At 38.1% G+C, this 25,371-nt stretch overlaps 3 protein-coding genes across 7 annotated transcripts in view; all 3 read right to left on the bottom strand.

Moving 5' to 3' along the window:
* The window catches only part of baiap2a (BAR/IMD domain containing adaptor protein 2a), a 51,150-nt gene extending 48,004 nt beyond the window's left edge, over positions 1-3,146 (bottom strand). For 3 of the 5 annotated variants that reach the window (XM_024271449.2, XM_024271447.2, XM_024271448.2), the window contains exon 1: positions 2,606-3,145. In XM_024271449.2, the coding sequence (XP_024127217.1) occupies positions 2,606-2,677 (72 nt within the window). In that variant the 5' untranslated portion in view covers positions 2,678-3,145. Of the gene's footprint in view, positions 1-2,605 lie in introns of all 5 variants that reach the window. The other 2 variants (XM_024271444.2, XM_024271445.2) reach the window with 1 other exon arrangement.
* A 616-nt stretch (positions 3,147-3,762) lies between these two features.
* Positions 3,763-6,868, bottom strand: LOC112146985 (charged multivesicular body protein 6). Its single transcript, XM_024273091.2, has 8 exons — positions 6,546-6,868; positions 6,121-6,230; positions 5,817-5,904; positions 4,897-4,983; positions 4,522-4,587; positions 4,345-4,425; positions 4,194-4,269; positions 3,763-4,098 (listed from the first exon to the last, which is right to left on the bottom strand). The coding sequence occupies exons 1-8, from the start codon at positions 6,609-6,611 to the stop codon at positions 4,049-4,051; spliced, it is 624 nt and encodes a 207-aa protein (XP_024128859.1). The 5' UTR covers positions 6,612-6,868; the 3' UTR covers positions 3,763-4,048.
* A 1,259-nt stretch (positions 6,869-8,127) lies between these two features.
* Positions 8,128-25,371, bottom strand: part of LOC112146936 (protein tweety homolog 2-like) — a 45,372-nt gene continuing 28,128 nt past the window's right edge. Inside the window, exons 5-15 of the mRNA XM_024273016.2 lie at positions 22,866-23,086; positions 21,084-21,179; positions 20,009-20,081; positions 15,072-15,141; positions 14,922-14,977; positions 13,435-13,527; positions 13,262-13,354; positions 10,915-11,057; positions 10,608-10,796; positions 10,449-10,527; positions 8,128-9,347 (exon numbers count right to left, since the gene is read on the bottom strand). Of these exons, the coding sequence (XP_024128784.1) occupies positions 9,267-9,347; positions 10,449-10,527; positions 10,608-10,796; positions 10,915-11,057; positions 13,262-13,354; positions 13,435-13,527; positions 14,922-14,977; positions 15,072-15,141; positions 20,009-20,081; positions 21,084-21,179; positions 22,866-23,086 (1,194 nt within the window). The 3' untranslated portion in view covers positions 8,128-9,266. The remainder of the gene's footprint in view (positions 9,348-10,448; positions 10,528-10,607; positions 10,797-10,914; positions 11,058-13,261; positions 13,355-13,434; positions 13,528-14,921; positions 14,978-15,071; positions 15,142-20,008; positions 20,082-21,083; positions 21,180-22,865; positions 23,087-25,371) is intronic.

Raw genomic sequence — 25,371 nt, 5'->3', positions numbered from 1 at the left:
CGCCCGCCCGCCCGCCCGCCCTCTCAGACGCGGCCAGCTGGTGAAGATGACAGCGTGGTGCAGACACCGGCACTGAGCGGCAGCCTTTAAGTACCCGTCTCTCCCAGTCAAAATGGAAATAACTAGACGTCTCAGGGCTGCACGCAAGAGGAGACAATTGAGGTGAGTCATGCAGGATCATGTAAGGATTGCTGGGTTTACAGGCTGACTCCCCTGTTGATTGAGATCGTGGCAGAAAACAGAGGGAGTGCCTGAGACCAAAAAACGACGCTTGCAACAAGAACCAGAATCCCCAGGCTCGCCCACAAAACCAGTCCTGTTAAACACACACTCTACTGGGCTACCATGAGTCACAGCAGCACGGTTACCCCCCCGCCCCACCTCCCTAGCGTGTGCCCAGCTGCTGGCTGCACTGACTTAACACTTCCCTTCCTCTGGATGCATGGAAAACAAGAGAAAATTATACAGAGATATTCAAATGCATGTGGGGTAGAGAAATGGCTGCAGCACTCTGGGAGGGTTGCAGATGTATAAAGGTATTATTTTCCTCTCAAAAAGTAAGCTGCTGGAGTGTTTTCAGCTGCTGGAGCTGCATACAAATAAGGTTCGGGAGAGCAAATATTGAGGCGAATTCAAAAAAAGTCAAAACTTTTGAGGCTCAAATAAATAACCTGTTATCTGTGTCACCAAACATGGAGGAAAATCAAATATTTGTTTAGTTTTTAAGCTAAAAATATAGATGATAGCTTCTCATTTCTTATCCAAGGACATTAAAAACTTTTTTCAATCTGATATTAATTAGATATTAACTTAATTTTTCAGTCAAATAATTTGTTTTATGCTTTTTTTAATCGTGTTTCTATAAAAACTGACCATATATTGCCATCAAAAGCTGTTTAAGGGTGGAGCTGTTACCAACATACACCTATAATTAATGCTTTCTCAGCTAAAATACACCCTGCAGGACCAACACCTTTGGTAATACTATCTACTGAAAAAAATATATCTAACTGCATGCATTTTACACTGCAAAAAATGCATATTTAGAAAGTGAAACAACACTTTCTTTAAGAAAAATTTGTCTTGCGAGTAAAAATATCTTATCTTGAAAGTTTTCAAAGTGTAAAATAACTTTAGTTTTTCATAGAATTCTTGGTAGGACTTCTTCTTACCCTATTGACAGATTTTTTGGTTTATTTAAATAATGTATTTTACATTTTAAGAGTCTTTGATCTATTATTTTTCTAAAAGGAGGCTGTTTTTGCAGTGGATTAGACTGAAAGGAACCCACTGGAAAACGCTGGTTTGCAACAAATGAAATAACTAACTGATGATTGAGCTCTGAAGGTCACCTGAGGATAATGGATGAATTCCAAAATGAAATGTTGTTAAGACCATAAAATATCACTTTCAGAGACTCTGGAGGATATTATATGTTGAAAATGCACATGGAAACATAAAAACCTGACATGTTAGAAGATCCCTACTAAAAAAAAAAGAAAAAATGCTGCAACCAGCACTATCTGACCTCTGACTTCTGCACTGGGTCACATCCCAAGAGGAAGGGAGACTGTCTTCCCACTCCACTGTTTTTTGGCTGTCAAGCCTGTGACAGGAGGGGGGGCATCTCCCCACAGACAAGTGGCTCACTCTGCAGAACCATCCATGAAACCACTGGTTCTCACTTTTAGGGTTTATCGTCCAACACATGGCGTCCAATTCACCCTACAAAAGAAGACCGTACCTGGAAAGCCACAAACCGCCTTTGTTGGGAAATTATTTGCATGCTCATGTCAGTGGAGTAGTACATAAAGCTTTGATCTAGAGGCCGTAATATTCTTATAAATGTTCAGAAATAAACAATAAAGTTTGGCTCATATTTCATTCTCACCTGAAACTCTGCAAAGCTGCTAATACAATAAAGAAAATGTAAGTTTTTATTGAATTGTGCAGCAATTACAGCTAAAAGGAGTGGATGATTAATGGGTGAGATATTCAAGTACAGCCATTCATCAGGCACTGCCACAATGGAGTGAACACCAAATTTATCTTTTCTCTCTCTCTCTCCCTTATTGACACCACTTCAACACAATAAAGAAGTAGTCTCTTTTTTTATTTCTTTTTAACTGATGCCTAACAGGTTTGGGGATACATGTTTACTTGTTGCAACAGAGACTCAACTCTGTGTGCCAAACACAGTCTTTTGGAATGCATGGAGTGCTCTTGCTTCATCAAAGTAGGCTTTATAGATCCCCTGGTTTCCTGGGAACAGGCTAAACTACAATCAGTGGTGGAGGCAGACCACTTCAGCAGCAGGCCTGCGCGACAGAACAAGACTGAGTGCCTCACCATCTGCAGACGCTGGAGCAGATGGGGTTTTGTGTCGCCCTAATTCACCTGTAAAACAAAGCTTTGAGGAATGCTGCGTTCAGGTGGAGAATTCTAATCGTGTAAAAAAGGGTTTTTTTCCTTTAAAGTGTGAGATTAAAAGTATCTTTCCGCTCAAAAACTAAATACTTTGGAGGTTTTGTGAGCCTCCCTATAAATTAATCACTAAACGTTGTCTCTAACATCTTTAATCAAAACTTTATCAATCAAACTTTACCTTATAGACATTTTCCGTCAAGCGGTGAACCTCGTCGGTGCGAGACATGGTGAAATCTTCAGCCAGGACCATAAACGTTTGATTTCGCTGAAGCGTTTATCCTCAAAAAAAGAAATAGTTGAAATAAAAAAGGGAAAAATAAAGAACTAAGAAATACAAATCAAGGTGGATCAAAGAATGAGCGAACCGCGAGAACCCGCGTCCGCAGGAGTGGCGTTGCGCTCCTGAAACCTACTAACTGAACGCACCTTCCCTTCCTACAGCTGACAGCCTGTGGTGCGTTCACGTACCAACGAAAATCTGCTTTTTAAGCTCTATGAAATGTGAAGGTAAAATACAGCGGGTAAACCCCAACAATAATGACCTTTCCGGTAAAAAATATATAACAACATTTATTAGTTTTTAAAATATAGTAAAATTAAAAAATATATAGAATCGAACGTTTTATGATCGTCTAGAAGTGTCCACTCGCGTGCAGGTGAGGTTATTCCTACAGTCCTCAAACGCATCGTTTTTTCGCTAAAGTAAAAATTTGATGCCCGCCCCCGACATCTCTGTACTGATGGACTATCACGACCAGAACCTAAAAAATCCTACTGTTGGGCTACATTGGGGATACTAATTGGAAGTTCCCTTTTAAAAATGAACTTTAGACATAATGTTGAGTCACGAGGACTAATCAGCAGTTTTGTTCTACAAAACAAACAAACAAGCTGATGACTTCATGTCTTTTGTGTTGTCATCTATTAGTTACAGGAGAAACTAGGAATCTTTTCATCTTTAATACTATTTTTATTGTAGCTGTTATCGGGTAAATTATGAATTAAATGTATACATCTGTCTATTTAAGACCTCCTTAGTAAAACTATTTAATCATATAAAAAATCACAGCTTCAAGAAACACGTTTCTTATGACTTAAGAATTCTTTATAATCAACTTAAATACATATATATATATATATATATATAGTTTGCACACCTTAGTAATTCAATGTATTTTAATAAATAATAAAAATACTGTATACTTATGGTATTGATTTAAAATACATTGAAGGTATTGGCTGTGTGACCACGTCAAAATTCAGTAAACACTGCCCTCTTCTGGACAAAAACGTGCATTACAACTTCTCTGACAACTTTTAACACAAAAACAAAACTTTTTTTTTACAGCATCATTTATTACAATGAATGTAATATGTACAATAAATTAATGTTAAAAGCATCTAAAAGTCAGTTTCTTCTCCTGCTTAACACTGTTTTTGTAATCCAACAGAGATTAAACACTTTTTGAAATTATTCAAGGGAGCAGCGACTAAACTGGAAAAATGATGAAAATCCTCCAGAGTCTTTAAGATTCCACACTCGCATATCAAAACTAGGACGCAACTTTTGGGCTGCTCCACTTCTCATTAGTTGAAAAATGTTTAGCAAACAAAGAAGCTGTCAGGCGGCCAGCATCTCTCTGTTGGGCTTACTCTTTGCTTCTTTTCTCTCTGCAAAACAAAAACAAAAACAATCAAATAAACACAATTAATCTTAAAAATATCTTCTTTTTTGTTGTTGAGGTAAATGACTACAGTAATTGTACCTCGTTCAAGTTCAGCAGATTTAGGTACATGTGGGATAGGCTCGTTGGGGATTTCAGGAAGTGCAACATCGTCTTCCTGATGGCAGAATAAATAGACTCCATTGAGCAACACTGTTGGTAAATAAAAGGTTTTATACATTTTAACTCCTACCTGAGAAATAGCTTCAAACTCTGCTAAAACGGCATCTTCATCCTCCTGTGTCAATGAACCCGCCAACAACTCATCTATTTGCTGCAAAGAGAGACTTAGGCATTACTTTCAGCAGTCAGATTATATGGTTGTTTTGTGTTTTTCAAAATAAAAGCTTAAAAAAATAAGCGTGCTTACCCTTTGATATTCAACTGCTTCTTGAGTCTCGTCCAGGATTTTTTCCACTTCTTCTATTGACATTAACTGTAACAAAGTAAAATAAATAGATTTATTTATTTTTCTTTTTTTTAATGAATGCAACACACACAGTTTGGCATTCAAAATTTTAGTGCAAGATGTCTCCTCTTTTAAATGTGTTCAGCAGACAAACAACCTTTAATTTGAATCCTTTAATCTTTAAACAAAGTGCACAAGCTCACTGAAGTAAACAAACAAACAAACAAACAAACAAAGAGGCTCTACCAAGCTGACATTTTGGGAATGATCCTCAGTTTGTGGAAATTTGACGTATTAATCCGCCGTGTTTTTGAGGAAAGAGAGGGAACCTTTTACCTGCTGCATACTCTTCAGGCATTCGTTTCCAACCCTCAGCCCCTCAATGACATTCATCTCAATTTGCAAGAACTCAATATCTTGAACCTGAAAACAGATAGTTGCATTAAAATAATAACAATATTAAAAAAGTAAAAGGTGTGGCATGAAGGAGAAACAGATGAGTAAAACATAAATTGCTGTGTTTTAGTCATTTTTGGATATTTTAAGACAAAAAAATGCTTTTTTCCACCATTATAAGTTTAAAACCTAAAAATCATATTAATGACATTAGCTCTAAATTACTTTTAATTTAATTAAAGGAAATTACTATTAGGGCTGCACGGTGGCGCAGTGGTTAGCGCTCTTGCCTCACAGCGAGAAGGCCCTGGTTCAAATCCCGGCTGGGACCTTTCTGTGTGGAGTTTGCATGTTCTCCCCATGCATGCGTGGGTTTTCACCGGGGACTCCGGCTTCCTCCCACCGTCCAAAAACATGCTTCATAGGTTGATTGGTGACTCTAAATTGTCCCTAGGAGTGATTGTGTGAGTGAATGGGTGTGTGATTGAGGCCCTGTGATAGACTGGCGACCTGTCCAGGGTGTACCCCGCCTTCGCCCATCAGTGGCCGGGATAGGCTCCGGCACCCCGCGACCCCGAAAGGGAAGAAGCGGTCAAGAAGATGGATGGATGGATGGATGGATGGAAATTACTATTAGGGCACGGTTAGGTTAGGGTTGAAGTGATGTGCAATTTGGCTACATGTGGCCAACATCAGTTTTTGTGCTTGGTCGCCTGTAAATACTGTACATGCAAATAACATCGGCCTTACTTAAAAAGTGGTTATTATTTCAGGTTTGCGATAAATAAGTTGTTTTTCCTTCTCTTCCAGACACTTGTACAGTATTCTACTGCAATTTGAAAACTGGAAAGTTTTCTCACCATGTGTTCCAGGTTGGAAATCTGGGTGTCAGTCTTTTCTAATAACTGATCCTGATGGCGTTTTTTCTTAAGGAGCACCAGTGCTTTCCTGCAAAAACAAATGAAAGATACAAAATTTCAATTATTATCAAGTGAATATGAGTAATTCTTCGACAGGACGAACAAAAAGAAAAAAAATAATGTTTTCAGTTTTTGACAAACACTTGAACATGAAAAGAAGGAATTATTTTCAATTACTGACTGCTTTTGCAACCACTATATGGGTGCAGATTTAGTTTATTAACTAGAAAAAAAAACAGCTTACTCCTTCTTGCCATCTTTTAGTAACTGCTTAGCCAAGAGTCGCTCTTTATCCACCTGGAAGGTGATTTTCTTCTGATACTGCTTCAGTTTGTCTCTTTGTTGCTTTAATTGCTGGAGGAGGGGAAGAAAATGACAGTCTATTAGACATACAAAGTAGCTGGCAGGTTATTTAATACAGATTTATAAGCCTGACAGGTTTAATACACTGTAAATTGTGCAAATTTACTGGTAATTTTTTTGTATGTTTTTTTCAAACAAATTATTTAAGATGTAAATGATCTCTCTTCACAATATGTATCTAAACAAATAGATACTTTTATGTAAAATCATAATAAATCCCAGCAACGAGGAAAAATATTGTTAACCTACGCTTCAAAGCACAGTTAGTATAACTGTTGACAATTGTTATGTAGCGGATCAGCTCACCAGTATAGCTTTATCTTGGTCCGTTACACGAGAAGGTTGACTATTTCTCCCAAAAACGTTTCCCATTATTTAGTCACATCTCCACAATACGCCCATCTAACTCACATGTAAAATAGTATTTCTCAAAAACCATTTTATTACGATGTTGTTAAGTAATCTCGGCGGCTAGCAGGCTAACTGCCGACAGTCTTCACTGTTTTTCCGTGTTTTCTACGGCAAGCGAAGAAGGACCAAAATGCTTCGTTCGCCTTAACCAAAGTTTCTTTCTTGATAATCAGTAACAAACGACTATTTCAACTTTGGTTGACAATGGTAAAATCATGTTATTCTGGCTATTTTTCCACACAAATGACAGTCAATTTTGTGCTATGTTCATGTGCAGCTGATGAACCACCTTAAAACCCTTTAATACCTTTGAATATGTTAAAAGAAAAGATAGACATTAAGATTTTAGAGAGAATTACACACAAAAAGCTAATAATAATGAAGACATAAAAAGGCTAGTAATCAACCACACACAAACTTAGTATTTTTTTTTATTTAGACATTAGAACTTTATTTAAACAGTGTGAAATGTCATCTCCAACCACCTTAATTTCCTACACCCACATTTAACATTTCCGCTGTCATAAAAAAAAGATACTGTACATGTATGAGTAACATTTATTTTAATAGAGTAGAAATTCTCATTAACAGTTTTCTACAAAATATAAAAATGTTCAAGGTCCAGTTTGTTATGTACCAGCTTCTGTGAATTTTAACACTTTCTGAAATGGCAAAGCTACTTTTCCACATCTTTAAAGAAAAATACGCTTCAAGGATCCTTATTGATGGAACTGAGCATTTTTTTAAGCATGTTATTTTGTAACTTAAATTCTTTACATTTAAAAAAGACAACCAGGCATTAACAAACTCATGCTACGATCAGGTGTTTCACGGTCACATCCTTTCACCAAGCAAGTCTTAAAAGCAATGCTACATGGTTGTAGTGGTGGCTATTTTATTTTTTACTCTACAGCATACTGTCACTTTTTAATTTAAATGGGATGCAATACATTATTAGAACATTTTCATTTTAAAAGAAGTGTTGCTTATATATGCAAACATTTGCAAATTATCCATTTACTTACTCTAAAATGTTTCTTGTTGATTTATCTGATCATAATATGTATATGATCATCCATCTTAAATGCCCTTGGTAGCATAAAATCTATATATTTAATATATAGTCCACTTTGCTCCTGGAGAAGGGGTTTGTAAGGCTTCTTATAGTCCCTATGAAAAATTCAGTGGGCCGTTTTAATGTTGTACTGTTTGGAAAAAGTTCTCAGGGTAAACCACTTACCGCTCATTTCCACAACAATGATGGATGATGATTTTCTGACACTGCTGAAAGATCGGAAATGGTGCGTCTCCAGTTTAATCTTAGTCTTGGGTGCATTTCAGGACACTGACCAGCGGCTTTGTTGGATAATTTACAACCATAAAAATATGTAACCAGTAAATAACGTTAGGAAACTCTGAGTCAAATGTTTCGTAAGTTATTTAAAAATAAATCAGAAATCACTGAAAGTCCTGTAACTTTTTGGAGGTCAAAGAAGCATTTATTGTCGTCAAACGTGAAAGAAGCCAGTGTCTTTCACACTCAAAGGACACTGCTTCTTCATCCGTTTTAAGCAATATTCAATTTCGAGCCATTTAGGACATAGCCCGGCCTGCTTTTAAAAGTTAATCTAATTGTCTTGCATGTCACCAAGAACAACGTCTTTTTACATCCTTAACATGAAGAAGATGATTTATGCAGGAGTAACGCCATTTCTGCCGGCATATTTCTAGATGTGGCACAGACAGAGGACACAGCTCCTGTGACATCTTGAGGTCACTTCAAATCCCTGTTAGCTTAATAGCATTACTGTAGGTCATTCTAATTGTATAAAGGAGTTCACATTGAATCAGGAGTACATTTACATCATTTTAGGTTGAAACTTCCTGTGAGGTTGAAATGTAATGCACAAAAAGAAGAATTCTTGCAGATTTTAAATGTTTAACAGCTCTGAGAAAAAATAAAAACATTTACTAAATTAATTTATCAATCACTTTGACAAAATTGAAAACCTATGACTGTGCTTTCACATATTTGTATTTTTTATGTTGTAATAAACCCACTTTACACACAAAAAACAATACAAATTTATGATATTTTGTAGCTGCAAATATGTGATTTACCCTTAAAGGCATCTTGGCTCTTTGGTATAAATTTACAATATTTAGTACTAGATGGATTTTATATTGCACCATACTAAAAAGGCCAAAATATGTCATTATTTATTTGCTGCTAAACACAACACATACAGCAAAACTGTTGAGATTTAAGATCCATATATCTGGCAATATTCCCCAACTCTTTCACTCCAACAGTTCTGAACTTGGATCATGTAAAAACATACATTAGAAAAGCAGTATTTTCACAAAGAATGATGCAAATAGCAGTCATGAGATTAATCTGCACAGACACCCTTTGTTGGAAACTACATTCAGGGCTTTCCAAGCACTGCACTGATGTGTCACAAAAGTAATTGCCTCTTATGGCCTGCTTTTATGTCTCAAATTGGACGACAAGCTGTCTCTCCAGTAAACAGGATTATGCCACAGAGACAGCCGTCTTTGTAGGGGCTCAGACTCTTAGACTGAAGCACTGACAGGGGTTCAGTGGGGAGTCGGCTACACCTGGAAGTCAGTGCCAAAATGTCTGATCTGGGCGTCAGTCATGGACAGATAGGTGGTCCTCATACTGGGGGAGTACTGCAAGAGAGAGAAATAAAATACAAATCAGATTGCTTGCATTGCTACAAATTCATTTTAATTTCACCCAACAAAACAAACGGATGAAGTATGGATGGAAATCAATTTAAAATGCTCTTTAAGTATGAAAATGTGGGAAGCATAAAGAGGATAAAGGATTAAGAAAATAAATAATTTACACTTCAGAGTATGCGGGTAAAATAGTGTAGGAGGTGTGTTTGAGGTGACTGGGTAACATAAATCTGTATAGCAAAAATCAATTGCATTAAGAACAGAGGGAAATGACAAATGGAGTGAAAGAAATTAAGATAAAGAGAAAACTTACAGTCTAAAAGGCTGAGTCAGAAAACCAAAACAAAGGAGGATTAAAGGAAAAAAAGGACACGTTATGAAAAGAAACCTGCTGACATTGACGTCTTTTTGTAGCTGCTAAAACGGCAGTATTTATTTAGAAGGCATACTTAAAAAATTTATGCATCGCTTTGACAGAAAGATTTGAGAACAAATACCAGCGCCTGTTAAAAAATGCGTCTTACAGAAGCAAAACAACAGCTGAAATAATGATCTACATTCTCTTTTTTTGTCTATTCCCCCCTCCCTTGACAATCTTTTTAAGTCCTCAGTATTGCTGTGAGTGCAGTTCAGGCCACAAAGGCAAAAACTTAACATCACACAACAAAACTCTTGACTGTGGATTTATCAGCATCCTATTATCTATTATTTAGTCCCAGCTCTGGAGCTTCACTGTACCACATAAGTTAAAATGAATATCCAGCATAGCGGGGAGTAGGCGGCCATGTTTTATCAGCCATAAATCACAGTTATGTTGATGCTTCGTCCTTTAATGTGGAATAAAGTTGAAGAAAGGGGATGTTAGGTTTTGCAGAGAAAAAGGCAGGAAGATGAGCTTCACGTGATGCGCTTCCATACACGACCAGCAGAGATCAGTCTTTTGCTGCATGCAGAACGGCTCCCCCCCCAAACCACACACTGACAGAATGAGGTGTGCTCATTGTGCATGATAATGCCGGTGAGTCAGTGTCGAGGTCAGAGGAGACGTTATCATACAAGGGACACTAGAGCCTCGTAGGGCCAACGCACCGACGGCGGCGGGGACCCTCCCCTTATCAGTGGCACGTTCTCATATCGAGGGGTGGATCCGAACAGCATGGACTGATTCCTGTGACACAAAGAAAGGACGGGTGTTAAGAGGCAATAATACATTAAAAAAAAAACGAAATCATGCGCAGCTGATCTTACATGTATTCAGGAGGTGGGACGGTGGAACTAGAGGATGACTGAGGAGGAGGGTGAAGGCTGGCCTGGCTGCCAAAGCTGCTGATGTAGCTGCAGAAGCTGTGAGTGTTGGACCGTCTGGGGTTATATGAAAAGCGGCGGGGTTCTGGGTTGAATGGATCCTCCTCGTCTATGTCATCATACTCCTTCTCCCTGGATGGAGGTTTTCACGCAGACGAAGAAAGCCAAAGACAAAGTGCACCCGTGAACCCTCTGCAGAAGCAGACCGGGAGCAGAACATAACGGGGCGACGGGGTCGCTCGGCACTGACCTGCTGCCCATTAATGTCCACAGTCGGAAAATTACACACAGCATGGCAGAGAGTGCGCAGGCAGCCAGAAGAGAAAACAAAGAGAGGTAGAGGAGCCCTTCTACCCCATCATAGCACACTCCGATGAGGGCATCTAGGTAGTCCTGAAGGAGTCAACAGAAAAAAACAGGTTTCAGAAATAACATCTGACCAGAAAGCTACGACAAAACACAAAGTTATAAAGAGCTTTAGGAGTAAAAACTCTCATGTTGTCCTGATCATATACCAATAATGTGTATAACTTCTCAGATATGAGCATCTTTGATTTTTAAATCCAAATTAAAGACGAACGTAGCTTTTAAATACATAATTTGTGCAACGTATGTATTTATTTATTTGGCTTTTAAGTATTTCATGGTTTATCCTTTGTATACATTTACACTTTATTTTAGTATTAGCCACAGCATTTCCTTCCATTCAGTCTTTTATTGTTGTTGCTTTTAATCTGTTGTGTCTTATGACTTTTTATTGCTTTAACTTTTGTTCATATCTAATTTTATATCAAGAATCCGTCTTCTACTGCATGTTGATCGAAGGCGCTCTATAAACTAGGTGAATGATTGTTGGTCGTCTGATTGCTCGTTTGATTTGTTGTTTGAATATTCGTATTTTGTTTGAATGTTTGTTTTTTGTTTGATGGCTCGTTTGTTGTTTGATTTTTCATTTGTTGTTTGATTAGTCTAATGATCATTTTATTGATCGTTTGATCTTGTGGTTGATCCTTTTATTGGTCAATTGATTGATTATTGTTTTGATTTGTTCATTGATTGTTGAATTTTTGTTTGATGGCTCGTTCATTGTTCAATTTTTGGTTTGTTGTCTGATTGTTTATTTGTTGTTTGATTTATCCAACAATCATTTTATTGATCATTTGGTCGTTTGATTGATTATTTGATTGTTTGCTTGATCCGATCCTTTTATTGGTTACTTGGTCGTTTGATTGGTCGTTTGGTTAGTTGATTGATGATTTGACAAGTTGACTGATTGTTTGATTAATCAATTCATCGTTTGATCATTTGATTGGTTGTTTGATTGATTGGTGTACATTCTTTTTAGCAGTTAGAATTGTCTGTTATTGTTGAGGATAGGGGTCAAATCCCTGCTATTAACTTATATCTTAATAACTTAATATCGTGTTTATTTAATATTTAGTGTTATTTCTTTATCTGTTGCTTTTTCAACAGAGCTACGGTAACAAATTAATTTGCCTACCTGGGAAATCAACGTTTTTGTTTTTTTATTTCTATTATAGAAGCTACCATCTATGTTTGAATAAACAAAATGCTTATTATACATATAGTATAATTTCAAATATGATATTTAAGCCACTTTAAAAACAACCTGAAGTAAACTATTCAACTATTTATACAAAAAAGCATGAATAAAGTCAACTTTCTATCTTCTAATGAGATCAGATCAGATGTGTGTGTGTGTTTGTGTTTCTGAAGCCATTACTTTGAAATTCATGCTAGCAGCGAGAGACTGGCAAGGTCAAAGTTGATGGCTGTCGCATTTGGGATTCTGCCTCCAACTACAAATATACAGCCTGCAGACTTTATTTTTACTGTTGCCTCAATTATTAGAAAACGAGTCTACTGCACTTTTGATGTTGTCCTTCTCACATTTTCACCACACATTCTTTCTGTTATGTGTGTATGGGGGGGAGTTGTGTTGCGTTTTATGTGTTAATACATTTGACCCCTGGATCCTCTGTGAATTAAATTTTTTATTTTTTTAAAGAACTGCATCTAAAACCTATGGCGTGTGATCCTGTGGGGCCAATAAGTTAATGGAGTCTTTTACCTCAGAGACAGTGACTGAAAAGCAAAGCTATAACTAATGCATATGGCTCTGATCACATGCATGTTAGAGATGCATTCTTAGCTTTCTGTGCTTGTTATATCTGACTAACAAGCTCTGGGAAACACAGCTGACATTTGTCTGATTCAAGTGCCGTTGCTGCTCTTGAGCTGCTGACAAGCCCAAAGAGTATTCCAGCAACGTCTGGGTTGTTCCCATTTCTGGTATGCACGGCAACATCATATATTGGTTTATAATTTAAGTGATATTTTTTAATGCAGTTCTCATTCAAGGCTGAATGCTGTGATCCCAACAGCAGGAGTAATTTGGCTGCAGACATGGTACCTTTTAACTGATGCAATTTTGACACATTTTAATGGGAAACTGGAGGTCTGTGCTCCAGATGCAAAGAGTTGTAACATTGATGAATATGAATGTTTCACCGCTTGACAAGCTTGTAAAGATAGAGTCAAAACTAGTTGAAGTTTGTCCTCTAACCGACATTCACCTTGTGCAGCCCACGGCAGTCCAGCAGGGCTGTTAGCTGGTGAACGCTGAACTCTGTGGAGTTTAACAGTCTCTGGATGCCTAAAAGGTCTCTCTGTATAACAAGGAGTAAAACGATGATGATTCACAACATATTCCAGGTTGATGTTACAGTCAGCTGAAAGCTTTCTGTACCTGAGCTGAAGGGAAAACAGGCACAGAAAACTGTAGCAAACCCTGGATCTGGATCTGCATGGTGGTCAGGGAGCGCTGACAGACTGTCAGTGACTATAAAACACATTCACAAAACAAACGATAAGAGGTTTTATTTAGTGCAGCACAACTCTGGGGGATGACACATGTTTAAAAAAACAACAAAGTAATAATTTGGTGTTAAGTATGGTTTTCTAATCAGCTTAACATGGGACACATTTCTTTGTAGACAGATAGGCTCAGATTATCCTTTATCAGCTGTCTCGCCCACTATGATCCCCCCTTCCATTTCACAACAATCTCAAGCAGAGACAAAAGAGCAATATTTATATCAACTAGGGTATCAGTACAAGGATAATCCCCCCTGACTGAACAAACAGCAGTTTAATCCATAAATGGGTGCCGTGACGACAGCAAGCCATGTGGGTCAGAGTGATTACAGGTCATTGAATTATCCTCCAAAAAGTCACATAGCATACGGGAAGCAGACGCGAAACGGTCAATTGATGGTTGATTCCCCAGATAAAGCTGCAAAAATAAAATGAAAGGAAAGTATTTGTGCCTGCATCTGGATGTTTGTAAATCTTTGCTTTCCAGCAGTTAACTCTGCAGCAGATTTACATGAGAATGAGCAACAGTTTTGCCTTATAGAATACATAAAATCCCATTCCGATCATCTTCTGATCTACATCAAAAGTGTTCCTAATTTTCTTTTAACAAAAATGGCAAGCAATATTTAGGCTATCCAGCTCAGACGAGTAAAACAAAAACCTACATGGATCTGTTTGTCTGTAAGGCCGGCTGGGTGGCTCAGTGGTCTAGGTGAAGGGCTGGCACTCAGGAGCCCTGGGTTCGATTCCCAGGGTTGTCCACTGATCCCCACCCAGATTGGGTCCTTAGGCAAGACCCTTGACGCTGCTGCCTAACTGGGTCCCTGTGCCCCTCAAGTACAGGGTTGTGTCAGGAAGGGCATCCGGCGTAAAAACTCTGCCAAATCACTGATGCGAAACAGTGGGTGCTGTTACGCTGTGGCGACCCCGAGAGGGATAAGCCGAAAGTGAACTACTACTACCTACTAGAATAAAGAAAGACTTAAGCTTAATTTTTTTTAATATTATGCCCCTATCAACAGAAAATGCCACAAGAACATGCTTAAAAACACAACTTTCATTGGAATGGGACTTTAAACAATACTAGCATTCATTGAATTTACAAAAAGTCACATAAAAAAAATCAGTAAAAAGGAAAGTTTGCAAAAAAATGTAGAAAATAAGTAGAATATATGGAAAAAAAGTTGTATATCGAGGTAAGGACAGCTTTCAAAAAAACCTCTATGTGATTCATTAGCTGATGGGGGCTTGTTTTGGCACTACCCTGGCTCCATAATGAAAAGGGAATTAAAAACTCACAGTACGACTCTCCTCCATAATGAAATAAGAAAGAAGGCAGTTCAAACATTTAGTCGATACCTGTTGGAAAGGGTTTGGCAGGTTTGTACTGCAGAACAAATAGTAGTGCGCGACATCTGTAAGGAGGGACAAACAGAACGGTTAGCATTGATTCTTCACATTCAATGAAAAGACCTGGTGTGTGCAGTTCTGTCTGAAAAGATAGATTACCTGCACTGAGGAAATCCTTCGTTTGGTTAACAATGAACTTGTCTGGAGACACGCAGAAATCGCTAACACCCTGCAGATTAACAACAATGGCACGGTTCAATCTAACATGTTCTTATGGATTACATGAATTAGGACATTTTATTGGTTATCAAAAATGGATGAATGCATAGGAAAAGGGCATAAAATCTAATCCTATAGATACAAATCTGTCATGAAATCTTTAAAAAAATATTCATACATGAAATTGCTCCATAAAGAGTGGTTAACATGCACACACAGCCCCTTTGGGGTCAAGTTCAAGCCATCTCTGCAAATTGCATTTGCCATATCTCCACAATTCATGGCGAATTCAAAGTTAGCAAAAATCCCCATGCTTCCAGATCCCAGCGATAAAGTTGAAAGGGAAACAAGAGAACCTGTTATCATTTCAGGATCAAACATTTATGCTATCTACCACCATTATGTCCACTGCTTCATATGTCAGCTGGAATTAAGGAGCGACTTTCTGCTGCTTATCGGTGTGAAGCACAGCTCAAGTGACATGACAGTGAGCAGACCTGCTTTGATTTCCCAAAGCAGTGGTGCAACACACACACCACAATAAGTAAATAATATGGGATTATCACAGCAAATTTCCAGATGCCAAAAACACAGGCGATTTAGTGCTTTTATCCACATTTGCTGTTATAATACTTTAAGAGAGTATCACTTTAGGTATTTACATTAGGTTTATGTAATTTTGGAGTATCAAGCTTGCTTTAAAATACACTGTCAGACTAATATAGTAAAGTAAAGCAAAACAGAAATGGTTGGATTAACAAAACAATAATAATTATACAGTTCTTGATCCGAAAGATAAAAATCTTAGCAAATATTCTGAATGAATAATTAACACCTGAAAGGACAGTTCTGTTGAAAAAACTGATACAGAAATGGGCTCTAAATAGAAATAATTATGACTTTGCTAAAACTACAGATAAAAGTTTATTAGACTATTATTAAATCTTGTAATTATATGAGGATGAATTCTTCTGAGCCTGTTGGGGGTGCAGAGTTCTGGGAATTTGGCCCACAGGAGAACAAATGGGAACCAATCTATCACCACACAATCAAAGGAGTCCTGTTTAATTTCCGGAGAGAGGTGGGCTCTGCCAGGGCCTGCCCTTTGTCACCAACTCCGTTCAGAACTAGTACGGGCAGAACACCTCGGAAAAGCCAAATGATAAAAGGGTTTGGCTTTGGGAGCTTTTTAGGAAGCCATTGGCTTCTTTTAGTGAGGAATTTGCTGCCAGGATGAGAATCAGTTCCTCTAAGTCTGAGACTGTGGATCTCAGTATACCCAACCCAGGAAGAAACAAATCACATTCCAGAGTAAAGAAGAATCAACTTTTATGGGCCTCTTGGAGAGAATATTTCCAAAGTTTGGTCATTTGAGAGGAAATCAGGGTTGAGACACTATTCACCAACACAGAGAGGAGCTAATTGAGGTGGTTTAGATAGATGAAGGGTATTGTGGAGTATTCTAGAGACCCTAATATCCCACCAGAGAGAGGGGTGTCCAATTCAGGTGTATCCAAAGTCAGTCCTCAAGGGCTGGTCTCCCTGCTTTATTTGCTGCCTATTACCTGGATGAGGTGTTTTTGGTCAATGGGAAGTTGGTTGGAAACATGTAGGACACCGGCCCTCGAGGACTGAACTTGGACACCAGTTGCATGATTGCTTAGATTGCTTCCCTTTTGACACAATAACATGAAAACTGCTGATAATAGATAAAAGATGCTTTTTTAATTTAAAAAAAATGACCAAAAATTAAAACTTGGGTAGTTACTGTTTAAAAAGAATGAGTATAAATCTCCCCGTTTTTATTTAACTACAGGCTTTCATGAACTAAGATTTATGCTTTCAAGAGGACACGTTGCAAGTCGATTCCTAGTTTTCCAGCCCAAACTTCTCTAAGTAACAAACAGGGATCCGAGTTTAATCTAGTTAACATTGTAGATCGTTTATAGTGACATAACAAGATGTTGCTGTAAATCTATCTTGAACTTGCATCAATTACATGTGACAGTCCTGTCCTGCTCTTGTGTTAAGAGCATCCATCATGGTAAAAAACAAGAAAAAAACAAACAAACCAGGCTCTGTTTTCATCTCCATCTCATTAAACAGGCGGGGACGTTTTGTTTATGCCCCGTCTCATCAAATATGCACACATTCTCAGACTGTTTTCTAGGACACCCCTGTCGTCAGTAGTCCCCTCAAAATTCCCCACGTTGTTGCTCACCTTCTTTTTATAATGATGCACGAGTGCAACAAGTGAACTTTCTCGGTCTGCTCCACATTCTGCACCACAGTCTTTGATATAGGACATCATGTGGAGCACCAGCAAACTTATTAACTCATTGAGACCTCATGTAATGAATCAGAGCGGCTTAGTTAAGAGCGTGCAGATGATCTGAGGGATAATTACAGCACAGATTTGCATCGGCTCACCTGAGACGCAACTTTTGATAATGTTCAATTCTTATCAACTGAAATGTCGTAGGGCTGCAGTGGCAGGTAATGCTAGACTGCAATATGCCAAACTAAGCCAAAGGCTATAGAAACATTGTGAGGCTGTGCATTTCACCACCATTGTGTCAAATCCAATAAAATAATCCATAGATGTGAGGTTTCTCAACAGGGAGAGGGGAGATAAGAGAAGGCGCAGCAGACATGAGCTATGGAGGAAGGGGCTATTTTCTGGACCCCCGACAGGCGTCTCCAATACCGACACCGTTCGACAGATTAAGCCCAGATGAGTATGTGGCGCGCAGTCATAAGAATGGGACAATCTTTTAGAGAAACAAAGCATGCCTGAAAGGACAGAAACTGCACAAAAAAGTAGAGAAGAGATAAAAAAAAAAAAAAATGCAGCAGATTCTGTTTATGTCTTGATCTACTTTAAAAGAATTCTCAGTGGTCTTGTAATTATAATTATGACGTTTTTAGTAGGGCTGTGATCGTTAACGAGTTAACGCATGCGATTAATCAAAAAGAATTAACATTTATTAACGCAAATGCATTGCACATCGCGAGGAAACAGTTTTCAGCTTTGTCTCCGACAGGTCAGGCTTCCAAGGCGTGCGTTAAAACGCTTCAACGGGTATCATCCCACTTTTACCATAATCACTTACAAAAGAAATAAACATTAAATTGGTTTTTAGTATGTATTCTTGCTATTTTCTTTCGGTTTAGATCGCCTATTCAGAAAAAGTGGACTATTTAATTTATGGTCTGGCGTGTTGTCATGGTAAAACGACAACGTGCCGCTGAGCCTCGACTGAAAGCGATAAATATGCTGATCGCCACGATAGGTTGAATAAAGTGAGAAAGTTTATCTTTTACTGCTTTTTTTGTCCAAATAATGACGAAAAGTTTTTTTTTTTTTTTTTTTTTTTTTTCTTAATGCAGCCTGCGTAGTGACATAGAAAAAAACTTTTTTTTGGGGGGGGGGTCTAAAGGTTCCTTTCTTATGGCTGTATGTCAGCATCTTGTTTTCTTGGAGTAATTATACTTAAATAAAAGTCTTCAGAGTTTTTCTTATCTTAATGTTAATGTGTTTTGAACACACAATTTACATTTCTGGGTTAACAATTAATACATTTTTAAAAAATCAGACAAAAATATAAGAAACATTTTCTCTCTGGTCTGTTTTTGTTCAAAAGCTGCATATTGCTATATAAAATTTACCTAGTAAAACATTGTGATGATTAGTGATTAATCACAATCCAAAAGTGTGATTCATCTGATTTTTTTTAATCGATTAACAGCACTAATTAAAAATAAACATTCTAAATGTACAGTTTTGTGTGTGATTTCATATTGTGATTATTCATAAATAGTAACTGGTTAACAAAATTAAGCGCGATTGACCACAATTATTATTAATTTTTTTTTTTGCATTTAATCGCAATGTAAAAATCAATTGCAAAAAGGTTAAAAATTTAAATAACAATTATTAGCAATACTTTTTCAGCTTGCAATTTATTTTTGCATTAAAAAATTTATTGTGAATAATCGAGATTCATTTTTTCCAGGCTTGCAATTAATTAGTTAAATTATTTTAATCGATTTCCAGACGTAGTTTTTAGTCAAATTGAAAAACCTATCAGGTATAATTTCTGCAGAGCAGCAGTAGATTATTAAAAATTCGCATTTGAGTTGGCAGGACTCTCGGCACAGAAGGAGCCTTCCTGCATTTCCCATCATCCATCTGTTTACACTATCCCCTGCTGGCTTACAGCCCCTCACGACCCCAACCTAACATTACCGGCGAGACATAAATGATGAAGATTACTGGAGCTATTCAGCCGTACAGATTTGACTCAGATTTCAGTTCGGCCAGGTAAAATGAAGACGTCAATATAGTCATGGAGCAGAGCATCGAGCTTTGGCCTGTCAAGCATATTCTCTACATCACAAATAAGCTTTTTCAAAAGTAAGTTTTTTAACTGCTCCTGATTCTCTGTGATTTAAATAAAGAAATACTCAGAAATGCAATTTTAAGCTTAAATCTATTTATATACATGTCCTCCATCATGAAAAAAGTATCTCAAAAGGATGTTAAAAAATCACCAAAAACACCATTTTTGCCTGAGTGAGTCTTTAAGGACTTCTGAGCCTAAAATACTGGAACTGTGTGATCAGCTTTACTGCATGACTGATCTTTGAAAAGGGCTTACTGCAAACTACACATGCAGGCATCACTTAAACCCTGAAAAAAAGCTCATCCACAAGCTCACAATAAGAAAAACACAGAAGAATGGCATAAGACACACAAGTCGAATACGAGGCAACTGCTATATTTAAGTGGGTGTGCACAATGACTTTAGGCCATTTAAATACAGTCATTTTCCTACAAATAAATAAAAAAATCCCAGCAGATATTGTTTACTCACCACAGCTGTAGCAGTGCCAGTCCCCAGGGAGGCCCAGCTTAGCACCAAAGACAGTAAAACAAAGCCCATGATCCTGGAGGGAATGGAAGCAAAGAGTGGTGGAGAGGGGGTTAGGTGGCAATGGGGGCAAAAGAACCGAGTAGTCAGCACTTCTTTGCATTGATTCCTTTTTTTTCATTGCCGTTTGTTTATTTTTCAAAGATGTAGTTTAGGATTTGTGTCTCTTGCTCAAATGCCATGCATAAATAAATAGTAGGAGGGGGTTTTATGTTTTAAGACGTGAGATTGGGGCAAATTAACTCAGGATTTAGAACAAATAAGAACTTAAGTTCAAAGCTCAGGTTTGAAGAGTTTCCATACATTTTGTTTGTAACCTTCTTCCACTTGTGGATCATGGAAGCCATAAAAAAAGCACTGGCATGCACAAAAACTCTAATATCTCTTTTTTCAAGAGGGACGCCAAGGCTTTGACATTGTAGGGGTTGCACAAAGAAAAAGGTCTTAAAAAATCATCCAGGGGAATTTTAAACATTCATTGTTGTGTCCTTGATTTTGTTATATGACTTTAAGGCAGATAAATCATCTGAAAAGAAGAGGAAAAAGGGCTCCGTGATGGATGTTAAAAGGCCGAAGAGGGTTCTGCTCCTCAACTTGCTCCTCGGACCTTCTTGAAAGCACCAATAAAGCCGTCTGAGAGCACTTAATAATTAGTTAAGGGAGCAGACTTATCCTACTTAGGGGATCAATAGGCATTAGTGAGGCCCATTAGAGAGGGATGTGAGGAGCAATCCAGAGCATCATCTGCTAACACTGACACATCACTTGCACTGGACTGGGCAAATGGGATGGGGATCCAGATTGTGAGCCTGTTTATCAGTTACCTGTGCTGGTTTGAGATGCTGGCTGCTGAGAATTTATTTCTCTGCTTTTAGATTTTCAGAATCCAAAGTTATTTTCTATCCAAATGGTGCTATTTGCAGATTTGCATAGTGACCAAAGATCTGCCAGTCTCAAACACCGCAATATTTAAGTTTGAAAATAGTGCATGCCTCTGCACACTCACTCAAATACTCACGTGATCAGCAGAAACTGAGAGTGCTTAGCCATCCCTAAGCACATGGCCAAGCAAATGACCAGATCCAGAATCAGCAGCAGAAGATAAGTCAGCCATCTACGGGGGAAAAAAAAAGAGCAGAGGAGCAACAATTTAATGACTTCCACTTACTGATAACACTCCTGCACAGACACAGCACTGTTGGATCTTACTTTGTCATTCGTGTCTCCTTCTTGGAGTCTGGCTGATTCAGGTAATGTCCTCCTTGTTGGACTTAATAATTCAACATTACCAATCCATACACATTCATTTTTAATTCTCCTCTGAAAGTGTCCTTCACAGAAATGGCTTTTGTCCGTTTGGGACTTGTGCTTTTCGGTGAACCCAGTCGTTTTAATCTCACCATAAACCAACAGCATGGTGTCAAATCAGGAATAAAGGACCAAAAAGTGAAAATAAATTCCCAGAATTAACAAAATAGCTTCAGTAAACTTGCAGTGATGGTGGAAAAAACCATTTACCCTAAATTATGATAAACTATTCCTAAAGAATAGACTCCTCTAACACACTCATAGAAGCATGAAAGCGGAGAACACAGAAAAACATAAAAGTAAAAGAAAAAAAAAGATGTGGCTGTGATCAAATAACGCAGGATTGGCTGTAACATTTTCGGTTTATCAATAAAGCCTTGCTGCAGGCAGTTCAATAGCTACATAAAACCGAGGAAGCACCCAGGGGATCAGCGCAGGACCACTGTATTCTAACAGAAGATCTGGTGTCAGAATGGAAGGAACACTGCGTCCCATGTGGACTCATATAGGATGTAATTACACTGCAAGTGGTATAATAGGGGCTATATGTACTTTGACATCCCAGGAGTTTAAGAGACTTGCAAGTTTTGCAGAGAAAATTGTGTAAATATGCAAATGTTGAAAACAAAGAGTAAAAGTGCTATTATCGCTTATGATTTTTGAGGGTATTTTTATTAAGAGAACTGCAACACAGTATCTAAAAAGATCCCTATAATGTGACTTAATAACAGAGTTTTTTTATTATGCAAAAAAACTTGACACTTTAAAGTTCAGAATCTGAATCTCTACAACTCTGTGAGGAATAACAGTCGAGGGATGACATTTACTCACACCAGCATCCAGATAAGCCTCTGGTTCCTGATTAACACTGTTTCTCTGCCACACAAACCCACAGGGTACACACAAGCCAAATCTGGCATGTGCACAGCAAGTCAGTGGAAATTATTCCAAGGCTGCACCAACTAACAGGTTGCAAACCTTAGGAGAGAAAGGATGATAAGGGTTGCAGTGCGTAAAGCAACATTTAATTGCATTTCACAGGCACTGTAAGTTATAATTTAATGCAGCGCCTTTTTGAACCTCTGAGACTGGCATTTTTTTTCCTTCCTGGAAGAAAGGCTTTTTATTTAATATGTTTTTTTTTCAGATTCTGAAACGTTTTCTTTGCAAATCATCACTTTATCTGAAATCGTGGAGAGCACGATAGCAAGCCTCTTTATGGTCAAAGAACACTTTGCTATGCATAACGGTCTGTGAGGGCATATTTGTTAGAAGTGTGCAGTGGAAAAGGAGCTCAGTCTCAGCTTTCATTTTATTTAGCAATCAGAAGAAAACCGCTTTTTCCGGTCTTTCATCCAGAGAGGAGATCAATAAAGTCCCATCTGCTCTGTGCCTGATCTGGATCAGCTGTCGCCCCTGTCTGAGCAACATGTTTACGCACACAAATGGAGGAAAATAATCAGTTCAGGGGGATGGTGGAGGCCCCACCTACCTATAATATTCAGCAAAAGTGGTTTGATCTGCAACAGCTGCCAAGTCAACCTTAGTTTTGCTGATGTCTGGCAGAGCAGCCAGCTCACGGATGATGTTTCCCATCATCAGCCGCATGAAGCGCAGAGCTTGAAGGTACTCCGGCTTGGTAGCGAAGATTTCATCCAGGCGTTCCAAGTGCTGTTTGACTCCTGTTTCCACACTCCCTCGAGATGTCGCAACCTAAAAAAAAAAAAGAATCAAAGAGAAAACACTTTTAATGTTAAATAGTTTATGCAAGGCTGCACGGTGGCGCAGTGGTTAGCGCTCTTGCCTCACAGCGAGAAGGCCTCGGTTCGAATCCCGGCTGGGACCTTTCTGTGTGGAGTTTGCATGTTCTCCCCGTGCATGCGTGGGTTTTCACCGGGGACTCCGGCTTCCTCCCACCATCCAAAAACATGCTTCATAGGTTAATTGGTGACTCTAAATTGCCCCTAGGTGTGAATGTGAGAGTGGATGTGTGTGATTGAGGCCCTGAGACAGACTGGCGACCTGTCCAGGGTGTACCCCGCCTTCGCCCATCAGTAGCCGGGATAGGCTCCGGCACCCCCGCGACCCCGAAAGGGAAGAAGCGGACAAGAAGATGGATGGATGGATAGTTTATCCAAAAAGACCAAAAAATACATCATTTCTAAAGATCCAAGGAGGGGAAAAACAGTTGAACAGCAAAGGAAACAACAATAAATCTTTTAAAAAACCAAGTAAATAAAAAATGTTATCCTATAGAATCAAAGTTGGAAAGGAAGTAAAGGAGTTCTCTTGAGGAGACAATAACTTGTTCACTTGAAGTTTGTGCTTTTTCTATCCCAGCAAAGATAGGGAGGAATAACAACTTCCAGGAGACCTGTTATCACTTTGACAGCGAGAACACAGGAAGAAAAAAGAAAAAAGTAAACCGATTTCACTTTTTTGTTTGATCGAAAATGGTTAATACCAGCAACATCAGAGGATCACCAGGATCTACTAAATCAAAAAATACCCTACAGTCGTCTCCGTCTGAACATCAATTGAATGAATGCAGACGGTGATTTGTATTTTCTGACATTATGACACTTATGCTCTGCAAGTGTCAACATAGAGGCTACCCTGTCACCCAAATACTGTTACTGTAACACCAGCCAGTGGAAAAAAAGCAATCATTTTTTAAACATGCTTTATGCTCTCTGGAGGCCGGCGACGCCGGGATGTCGGTATTTGCTCCGTCAAATAAAAGGCAGCAGCGATCAAACGCTTTTTGTCAGCTGTGCTTATACGGCTGCTGGGAAAAAGGCTGACGTTTCTTTTTACATGCTGACTTGTTTGAGCTTCCTAATTTTCAAAATCACTTTTATATATGTCAGTAAATTTTTTGTAAGGTTGTAAGATAAACATAAAAAAGTAAGCGAGGCGGATTCGATTTATTTAAGTCTGTATATAAGCTTGATGTTTCTTATTGTTTGATATTTATTATTTCCAAACTGCTTTTTAAAGGCTTTTTTCTTTGACTAAGGAGATCCATATAATCATAGATAATTTGCACACTTAGGTTCAGATGTTAAAAGTACTAGTTTAGCTTTAAATAATTTATTTTGAACCAAAATGACTTAAGCCGATTTATGCAAATCTTCTGACTTTTCCCTTTTTTTTTTTGGAGTTTCAGGTTTATACATTTTGCTTGATGGCAAACAGAATGCAGTTCAAAAGACACTTTTATTCAAAAACTTCTGTGGAGCATGGGATGTGAACTCCTGACCAACCTACTTGCAAAGGGTCACTCAGGCTACCTCACTCAGCCCGAGTTTCTTTTCCTTCCAATAGTTTTGCAAAACGGTGGCAATTACTAAAACAGAAAGTGCTTTTCCATCTCTGATTAGTTGTAGAAAAAAAAAAAAAACTACAGCTGTCGTTTATTTCTTACATACTTTTTAACTAACCCTCCACTTTCTGTTCACAAATTTGATGAAAGTCAGAAAAAAATCCAAGATGGCGGCACACATGTCTCAGCCTTTGTGTACTCTCCAAGTTAATTTTAAACGACTTCAATCTTTAGTCAAAGATGGTAAAATTGCTAAGTCACTTTGTTGTACTTAAACTTTAAATTTTAAGTCATAGTTTTGTTATATAGTTGTTTTATAACCTATTATACATTTATTAGGGATGTAGGGAAAAAAAACGATTTTAGTATTGTGATACTTCATTTGGCAATACTTCTATTGATTTAAAATGCTGACATAAGGATATTTAACCAATTATTTTTGTGTGTTCCCTTTTTTCACTCAAAATTCCCACCTTTAGTTGGCAGCACATTGAGCATCTTTGACCAGCTCTACTCTGTGACCAGCTTTTGTTAAATGTTCAGTCAGCCTCACAGTTTTTGTCCTTTTGAAACATACTTAGTTTTTACTTGGAATAGGTATTGGATCCTAACTTGGCGCCATATTACTGTTAGTATCATATAAACTTGGATTGCGATACAGTTGCTGTGCTGA

Source organism: Oryzias melastigma, linkage group LG8 (assembly GCF_002922805.2).
Source record: "Oryzias melastigma strain HK-1 linkage group LG8, ASM292280v2, whole genome shotgun sequence".
In the NCBI taxonomy this organism is placed as follows: domain Eukaryota; kingdom Metazoa; phylum Chordata; class Actinopteri; order Beloniformes; family Adrianichthyidae; genus Oryzias; species Oryzias melastigma.
This window is presented reverse-complemented; position numbering and strand designations above follow the sequence as displayed.